This window comes from Myotis brandtii, unplaced genomic scaffold (genome assembly GCF_000412655.1).
Source record: "Myotis brandtii unplaced genomic scaffold, ASM41265v1 scaffold244, whole genome shotgun sequence".
Classification (NCBI taxonomy): domain Eukaryota; kingdom Metazoa; phylum Chordata; class Mammalia; order Chiroptera; family Vespertilionidae; genus Myotis; species Myotis brandtii.
The window spans coordinates 3,151,408-3,161,342 of NW_005359225.1; the positions used below are offsets into that span (position 1 = coordinate 3,151,408).

General features: G+C 38.4%; 1 protein-coding gene across 4 annotated transcripts in view; it reads right to left on the bottom strand.

Moving 5' to 3' along the window:
• PPME1 (protein phosphatase methylesterase 1) overlaps positions 1–9,935 on the bottom strand; it is a 62,493-nt gene that overhangs the window by 8,207 nt on the left and 44,351 nt on the right. For 2 of the 4 annotated variants that reach the window (XM_005867079.2, XM_014540423.1), the window contains exons 8-11: positions 8,339–8,404; positions 4,477–4,600; positions 3,283–3,412; positions 2,352–2,396 (exon numbers count right to left, since the gene is read on the bottom strand). In XM_005867079.2, the coding sequence (XP_005867141.1) occupies positions 2,352–2,396; positions 3,283–3,412; positions 4,477–4,600; positions 8,339–8,404 (365 nt within the window). Of the gene's footprint in view, positions 1–1,468; positions 1,494–2,351; positions 2,397–2,425; positions 2,761–3,282; positions 3,413–4,476; positions 4,601–8,338; positions 8,405–9,935 lie in introns of those variants that run through there. The other 2 variants (XM_014540424.1, XM_014540425.1) reach the window with 2 other exon arrangements.

The window sequence follows — 9,935 nt, forward strand, 5'->3', positions numbered from 1 at the left end:
TTGTTTTCCTTGCCAAGTAAGACAGTTGTTGTGAACTCTTCAGTGATGCCTTCCCCAGGATATTTGCAGATGTGGTTGGGAAAAGTCATTTCATCCCCGACCTTTGCATGTCAGGTGCTGGGGTGCCGGGGTGCCGCCTTGCCTGCAGCCCGGCTTTCCAATGGTGATCACTGGCTGGGGGGCAGGCAAAGGCAGCCCCGGTTCTCCGATCCAGGGCCCTGCCCCCCAGCTCTTGCCTGCTGCCTGGGTTTCCGATCACTGTTCTTCCGTCCTTCCCCTTTCGCCTCCCATCATTGCGCCTATGTATGCAAATTAACCGCCATCTTTCTTGGCAGTTAATTTGCATATCACCCTGATTAGCCAATGGGAAGCGTAGCGAAGGTACGGTCAATTACCCTTTTTGTCTTTTATTAGATAGGATGCCACTGGTGCTTGCCTCCCCAGGAGTGTGTCATTTCTGTAAGGACTCCGGTTACTATCATTACTTGCTATATATCCCTAATAGGGTCCAACACAGGGTGAGACAATGAGCAAGTTAATAATTTAAGCAAATGATTTGATAAAACGTATAACTCCCAGGAATAATGACTAGGGATGCATTTTCATTCCTATTTGAAAGAATGGGCATAAGGAACCAAGGAGAACTCACACATACTAACACTATATCCAGTACACATAAAAATAATGTTATCATGGGCAATCCTCACAATAATTCTATGAGGTGGGCATATTCCAAACCCTCTCCTGTCATCTTACAGATGAGGAACCTTAATTTTAGAGAATCTAAATTATTTACCCAAATTGCACCGTGAGTGAGCGCTGGGTTTCCAGGATTTGATAACTAATTCAGCTGGTTTAAACACAACGCTGGAAAGGCTGAGGTTAGGAATTTATGCTGAGTTAGCCATTTCTCTGTTTTATCGAATGTCCCTCATCACAGCCATTTAATCTCTATACTCATGAGATACTTTGAAAGAGAAGGTGGCCTTGGCATAATCCTTACTGGAGAAACAAAAGAGCATCTAATGAGGAATCCTGACTGCTTCTTGAACATAGTGAAGCTATCATCTGTCAGACTCTTACTTCACCCACATTTTCTCATTTAAGCCTCACACAACTGTATTGAGATATAGCATTATCTCCACTTTATAGATTAAAAAAAACACCTCTGGATTAAAGAAGTCAGCAATTCATTCAGGCCACAAAACCAGTAACAGGGAATCAAATCAAGAACTATCTGATTCCAAGGCTGGTGATCAACACTGGTTCCAAATGCGAGTCCAGTCCAGATCAACTGCTTTCAGATAGTATCAGGTGCCATGTTTGATTCTTCTGTCTGCCCAATAGCAAGCATAGGTCTTGCACAGAAAGAGTACTTAGGAAAGGTTTGCTTGAATTAAATTCAAGGAAAGGTGTTTAAGCTCAGAATTACCAACATCAGAATTACCAATCGCACAGCCCCAGCCCAGAATTCTTCTCCAGGCTTCAGAACACTATGTAGTTGGAGAAAGAGATAGTATGAGGGCCTGGGGCCAGAGTTTGATAAATCATTCTGGAGTCTTTGAACAACTATTGTGAGGAAATATAGCTCCCTTTCTCTCTGAACAGCTTAAGAACAGCTAGAAGAACAATTTGAGGGGCCTATGAAATATCTAAGTGGAGCAGAGGAGCATGCTAAATCTGGGTCTAACTCTAAAGCTCAAGCTCTCTCCACTGCACCTCAACATCTCAGAATATTAATTTCCACATGACTGCACCTTTCTGTACCTTCAGAGAACCACCTAGGACAGCGATTTTCAACCATTGTGTCATAAGGATTTTTAAAACATGCAATACCTGATTATTTACTCAGGGGCCCTGACCTTTTTCAAAACCCTTAGATTGTCAAATAAAAAAATGACAACAGCTCTTACTGGATTGCTCAGTTGGTTGTAGCATCGTCCTGTACACCAAAAGACTGTGGGTTCGATTCCAGTCAGGGCACCTAGGTTGCAGGTTTGATCCCCAGTCTGAGAGCTTATGGGAGGCAACTGATCAATGTTTCTCTCTAACCTACCTACCTACCTTTCTCTCTCTCTCTCTCTCTCTTTCTCTCCCTTCCTTCCTCTCTATCTAAAATCAATAAAAACATATCCTCCGGTGAGGATTAAAAAAAAAAGACAACAGCCAATACAAAAATAGTAGTCTGGTGCAAATGAATCAAAATTATACCTTTTTTTTCTTTTTTGTTAGATCACAAAAAAATTATTTTTTTGGTGTGCTGAAGAATTTTAGTAATTAGTTTATGTGTGCCATGTGATAAAAAAAGTTGAAAATCATTGACCTAGGGATATCATTTCTTGATGTCTTACCTTGCATTTGGCCAATAGTCAGATCTTTATCCAATCTATCAACACCTAGAAAAAAAATAAGAGAATCCATAAGTAGCTTACTAGAAAAGGCCATGTGAAGTAGGTTTTACTGTTCAAGTATGATGTAAAAATTGTTACAAAGTTGTAAATATGATGACATTCTCAATTCATGTTAATGACAATCCTAACTCCCTAAGGGTATATTCTCACCATACAAAGCTTTCCAGGCAATCAATTTGCTCATTTAAACTGGTTTCTGAAAACAGGGTTTTACTTTTTAAAAGTTCCATTATACTCAGAATATCCTTACACCACTCTAGGAGAAGGACTTGGGCTTGACCAGGTACAGAGGCCAGGCCAGAATCAGGCCATCCCCGGTGGATGCTTATGCTTCATTAGGTTTAGGGATCTGGTGTGGGGAAGAAAAAGGGCACAAATGAGTGAGGATGGTATTTCACCTTGGAAGTCACTACCCATTTGGTGAGTATTTACATATAACAAGAACATATGCAGATGACCATATACCTACACTGCTATGAACTGTGTCCCCCCAAAATCCATATGTTGAAGCCCTAATCTGTAATGTGACTATATTTAGCAATATGGAAGTAATTATGATTAAATGAGAAAGTAAATGAGTTAAATGGGGTCATAAGGGTGGGGCCTCCATCACATAAGATTAGTGTCCTTATAAGAATAAACACCAGAGAGCTTGCTCTTGCTTTCTCTCTGCCATGTAAGGAAACAGTGAGAAGGTGGTTGTCTGCAAACCAGTAAGAAAGCTGTCACCAGAACTCAACCATGTTGGTACCCTGATCTCAGACTTTCAGCCTCCAGAATGAGAAAATAAATTTGTTGTTTAAGCCACCCAGTCTATGGTTATTTTGTTATGGCAGCCCAAACTGACTAATACAGGCACATACACACTTACCAGCCAAGAGCAGCAATTTAGGAATAGGACAACTAAGAAAGAGATTGGATAAGCCTCGGAACCAGCCATCCCAGTATTTTTCAGTTTTTGCCAGTTCAATCCTCCAAGTGTATGGATGGTCTTTCTTGGTCTGGAGGAATAAGAGAAAGTTCTGAGTCTCTGAGGGCAACCTCTGGAGGAACAAGATAAAAACAAGGTCCCTGGGAAAAGGAAAGGGAAGGAAACTAGCACTTATTAAGAACCTACAATGTCCCAGACATTTTAATAAACATTTAATTCTTTTAACAGCCTTGTGATATATTGTTATTTCTGTGTTTAGATAATTAGAAGTTTACTTTTACTTCTATTAATTCAGTGAACTTGGGTGCTTTTCTTAAGATTATAAGGCTAGTAAATGGTAAAGCCAAGACTGAGTTTCTCTATATTTAGCGAAAAAGAACACACCATCAAAAGGATAATTACAAAAACCATGTTGCAGTATAAAAAAAAATGCTTACGATATATTAAGTGAAAGAAGCAGAATACAACATGTCATCTACATTAGGATTACCACTGGAAAAATGTGGTATAGTTTGGGAAAGAACTGGAAAGGAAAACTGAAAATATGTTGATTTGTTAGTAGAGCATTTTTCTTACATTTTCATTTATGATAATGATATAATGTTCCTGCAATAGTAATTTAAAAAAGGAAATCTGACACAAATATAACAAAATGTCAATATCTGTTATATCTCAAATAAAGCAGATGGATGGGAGTGGAGTATGCACTCATCAAATGCAAACTGAACAAATAATTCTCTATGCTTTCCTGCATCATTAAAAATTTGAAATATTATAACTGAAGTAAATAATTGGGATACTGCATCAACCACAAGATGAAAATCTAGAAGTGAACATAAGACAGCAATATATTATATTAAAGATCACTGGATGGTTAAGATGTCCATATTATCCACAGCAATCTGCAGATTCAATGCAATCCCTATCAAAATCCCAATGGCGTTTTCCCAAAAATATTCATAGGGAATTTCAAGGGATCCTGAACAGTCAAAACAATTTTGAAAAACATCAAAACAATTTTGAAAAAGAAAAAAATCAGACTCTGATTTTAAAACATTACAAAGCTACAGTAATCAAAACACACTCTGAACCATTCCCTACACCATCCTTCCAAGAATGCAGGCTTTTACTCACCTCCATGTCATCTTCCTTCTTCCTCTTGTTAACTGATTCACTTCCTTCTTCATCATCTTCGTCTTCCTCTATGATTCCTTCCACTACAGATTTTGAGACTTCTGGACTTGTAATTCCTTCACACCTAGGTTTTTAAAAAAAGTGCTGTCACAAACCTCTTGTATACACAAATTATCTCAGAAATACTGAAACTTATGATCTTTTATAATCAAACTAGAGGCCTGGTGTACGAAATTCATGCATGGGTAGGGTCCTTAGGCCTGGCCAGCAATCAGGGCTGATCGGGGCCTTTCTTCCCCTGGCTTCTGGCCTTCCTTTGTTCCGTGCCGCCTGCTGGTGGTCAGCGTATGTCATAGCAAGCAGTCGAACTCCCGGTTGGTTGAACTCCCGGTTGGTCAAACTCCCGAGGGGACAATTTGCATATTAGCCTTTTATTATATAGGAGGATGTTAGTTAAAACTTAACAATGCTTCTGGGAGGATGAGAAAAATGTGCTTTTTAAAATGTACAAAAGTAGACTAGAACTATGGAAGGTAATGACCAACATAAAACTATACTACAAGAGATTGTTTCCAGTTCTGGTATCAAAATTGACCCACAGAAGGGAGTAATCACTTGGAGGCATGGTAACGAGTTTTATTGGCATTATCCTATGTAAACCCTCTTAACAATCCTATGAAATAGGCCTGAAGAGTTAAAAAATAGTCCAGGATCATCTAGCTCATGAGTAGATGAAGCTAGTAGGCAAATGCAGGCCCAATTAATTCTAAGGCAAAATGTTTTCCTATTATACCCTGCTTATAGTAGAACAAGGCTCAACCAAATGGTAAAAAGCTCCCACTTTTTAATTAGCTGATAGAAACTGGCAATTACAGTAATCATGACAGCTGAACCTTGCAAATTAGAACATCTGGTCCAACCAATTATTATTGTTGTGTTTCCTCTAAAAACATTATCTCTTTATTATGCAATTAGGTAGAAAAAATATTATTTTATGAACAGCTGGTGCCATAGTTACTTTTAGCGAGAAGTTATTGGAAAAAATATATTGATGAATGTTAGGGGTAAAAATCCCAAGGGTCTGGCCCAGCCGGCGCAACTCAGTGGTTGAATGTCGACTTATGAACCAAGAGGTCATGGTTCAATTCCTGGTCAGGGCACATGCCTGGGTTGTGGGCTTAATCCCCCATGTGGGGCATGTAGGGGGCAGCTGATCAATGATTCTTTCTCATCATTGATGTTTCTCTCTCTTTCCCTCTCCCTTCCTCTCTGAAATCAATAAAAAAAATTTTTAAAATTCATTTTTTAAAAATCCCAAGGGTCTGGATAGCAGCTAGTGCCCAAGGTCTGCTATGCATGGTACACAAGAATTTGTCTGAAAAGGAAAGAGAAGGGAGGAGAGAAAATAAGCAAAAAAGAGTGGGATAAACTGAAGGTCAGTGAACTTCAGTGGTGGATTTTTAAGAATGGTAACTTCTCTTTCTCCTCTACCCAACCTTCAATGAAGCCTATGGTCACAAATGTTTTGTTAGGTGGGGGTTTCTAGTGAACTTGAAGTATCAAGTTTCACATCTAGGTCAAAGGACCATAACAAAAAACAACATGTGCTTTGGATTTCCATAGCTATGAACTGGGAGATTCAAGAGAATTTCACCTAGATGAAGAGGGCAGAAATATTACAGCTAATATCTATGTGACAATTAAAACACATATACTCTTATATACACAGATTTACAAATTAAGAGAAAACATTACTTAAGCTTACAAATAGTAAAATTTTAAAATCACTTAATTACCTGCATACCAGCTATGTAACTTCCTTACAAAATGCTTTACCACTGCTTAGACAAGTCAGATCTCAACATATTTAGGCACTGAAAAGTGGACAATTTCACAAATTACTCAAAGCCTCTGCTATGTGTCTGCCAGATATTACTACTCAAATTATACTTTTAGTCATAAAATCCATAATATAGACCTTAGAGTAAAATACATAGGAGTTTGAATCTGAGCTCTGTGATTCACTAGCTATGCGATCCTGAGAAAACCACTATACTTTTCTGGACTTCCATATCTTCACCTATAAAATAATGCTTATCTTAAAGAGGTATTGTAAGAATTAAATGAGATAAAGCAAATGAATTAATGAATCCAGGTAATGACCATCTATGGCTGCTATAATTCAAAAAAGAGACAAGCAGACATTATTTGCTTTCTGATGGCATTAAACAATATTACCTATTCTTAAAAACAAAAAAACAAAATAAAAACAAATCAAATCTCTGGATCTCACTAACAATTTACAGACAATACAGGGAACAAAGGAACATGTTAAATTACACCTTGAAGAATCAACCAGCAAATTCAGATTGTGGGACATTCTACAGAGCAAACAACCAGGTTTCCTCAACATATAAATTGCAAGAAAAAAATGAGAGAGATAGAAGTGGAACCTATAGAAAGCATACTGAAATCATACAGAGGAAATTGTTTTTGTCTAGAGTTTGTTTCACAATATTTTGTGCTTAGGGGAAATAAATAGGGGTACAGATAAAACAAGACTGGCCATGAGTCAGTAACTGTTAAGAATGGGCAACGGGTACACTGGGTTTCAATGTATTATTCTACTTTTATATGTCTAAGAATTTTCAATATTACAAGGTTTTAAAAAATGAGATAGTGTATATAAAATACCTTTCACAGTGCCTGGCAAATAGCACACATTCAATAATGCCATTATCATTATCATCAACTCTTATGTTCCCTGTCTGTTCCATTGGGCAACATTTTCTCAATTGACCTAAAGTTTCTTTTGTGCCTACATGGCAATATCAAGGACTCATGTAACCCTATCCAGGAAGATCAACGGAGCTAAATAATCTTAGCTCACCATTAGAATCTGGCTTTCATTCAGGTTATGCTAAAGCTTTTATGCTGTAATTTCCTCACAACCATTATTGTTTTAGAAGGAGACTGTTATCAGAATAAAACCATACTGCCCGCACTTAAGTGGACTCTTAATTTCTTATTTTTGACTTGAGAGAGACAGAGAAACATTGATTTGTGTTCCAGTTATGTATGCCTTCACTCGTTGATTCTTGTATGTTCCCTGACTGGGGATCTAACTCCCAACCTTGGCATATTGGGATGATGCTCTAAACAACTGTGCTACCTGGCCAGGGCTGGCCACTTAATTTTCAATGTCCATTCTCTGGGATTCTTCACCTTTAATACCTAGAGTTGTACTAATAAGGTAATCCAATACTATAATGAAGGCACTAATTGGTCTTGGGATTTCCTCAAAAAAAGAGAAAGAAAATCTATACAATTGGCCCAACTGAGCTCACTTGTAAAAATTATCAAAAATAATGAAGACAGTCACAAGGATGACAGGGTAAGTGTATAAGAAAAAGAGCAAATTGTAATTTCATCACCATGTTTCATTCTCTAACTAGCACAACAGGGAAAAATAGAACCTACTCTTTGACTTGGCCAACCATGGAGACACGGGCAGACTCCAGATTTCTAATCTGGCCACTCTTCACACTAGAAGAGAAAAGGAAGAAGGGAGAGAGGTTATTCAGCATCCACCTTATCATGTAACTAGGGTCAAATGAGTAATTCTACAGATTCTGTAGGACCTACTAAAAAGTTATGGTTACCACTGTATGGAGGTTATCACTACTTCCCACTTAGTTATTATGAAAAAAAAATAAAGTTCAAACCAGAAAATTAAAAAAAAAAAAAATAATGAAGACAGTCACAAGGATGACAGGGTAAGTGTATAAGAAAAAGAGCAAATTGTAATTTCATCACCATGTTTCATTCTCTAACTAGCACAACAGGGAAAAATAGAACCTACTCTTTGACTTGGCCAACCATGGAGACACGGGCAGACTCCAGATTTCTAATCTGGCCACTCTTCACACTAGAAGAGAAAAGGAAGAAGGGAGAGAGGTTATTCAGCATCCACCTTATCATGTAACTAGGGTCAAATGAGTAATTCTACAGATTCTGTAGGACCTACTAAAAAGTTATGGTTACCACTGTATGGAGGTTATCACTACTTCCCACTTAGTTATTATGTCCATAAACTGAGTAGTAAAAATTAAGACATTGAAGCCATTTCAGTTCTGCAAGTATTTACCAAGAGGATACTATGTGGTAGGCCCATGCTGAAGAAGCATACAATTCATTGGGGAGAAAGAAACACAAGCAGATCATTTTAACATAATAAGTCAAAGTTCAAAGGAGTCACCTTTATTTTCAATGGGAAGATTAGAGAAAGCTCCCCAAATGTCCTGCCTAAACTGAGAACTGAAGATAAGTAAAAGATAAAAGAGGGTGGTCAGAGCATTATTGGCAGAGGGTACACTGTGTGAATGAAGGTACTACGATGTAAAAAAGTCAGCAGGATGACGACTTTAGAGCAGCAGTCGCCAACGGTGGTCCGCGGACCACTGGTGGTCCATGAGGTCCAAAAGGTTGGCAACCGCTGGTTTAAGGAAACCTTTGGAGCAGCGGTCACCAACCAGTGGTCCGCAGACCACTGGTGGTCCATGAGGTCTGAAAGGGCAACCGCTGCTTTAGAGGACAGAATACAAGGAAAAGCAGGGGCAAGCAAAGAGGGAGTGTGACAGGGACTTGCATGTCATGATATAGACTAGAGCTTAGGAGCTTAGACTCTATCTTAATAGATTAGTTTTCCTGGAGTTGTTTAAGCATCTGTAAGGGCCAAGGAAACACCACATGAACCAAGTAGGCCAACAGAACACATTTCTTTAAATCTCATTTTTTAGCTTAAAAAAAATCATGTAAAATTCTAAAGTGCACCCTACTCAATGACCTTGTTTATTATTTTAGTAATAAACAGAAGCAATTAGGACTACTAATTCATTTTTCTACCACAAACTGAATCTACAGTAACACAAACCCACCAGTATTCATGATCATATAGTCTTGTTTTGACGACAGTTTAATATATGAAATATCTCTGCTCCTATTCAAGGCCAACCATGGGTACTGGTTCCCATGCCCTCTTGCTTATGAGGAGCTTGTTTCCTTTAGTTACCCTATCTCTCTCCTATGTCACCATTTTTTTCCTCTAGTGGACATTATAAAACATCCCCTAGCCTTTTAAAACATTTTCAACCCACATTCACTACTAGATACTACCCCATTTCTCTGTTCTCCTAAACAACAAAACTTCCCAAAAAAGTTATCTCACTTGCTTTCTCTACTATATCACCTCCCATCCTTTCTTCAACTAATATCCCAAACTTTTTTTTAAATTAAATCTTTATGTTCAGATTATTACAGTTGTTCCTCTTTTTCCCCCCAATAGCTCCCCTCCACCCAGTTCCCACCCCACCCTCTGCCCTTACTCCCCCCCCCAACTGTCCTCATCCATAGGTGTACGATTTTTGTCCAGTCTCTCCCACACCCCCCACATTCCTTCC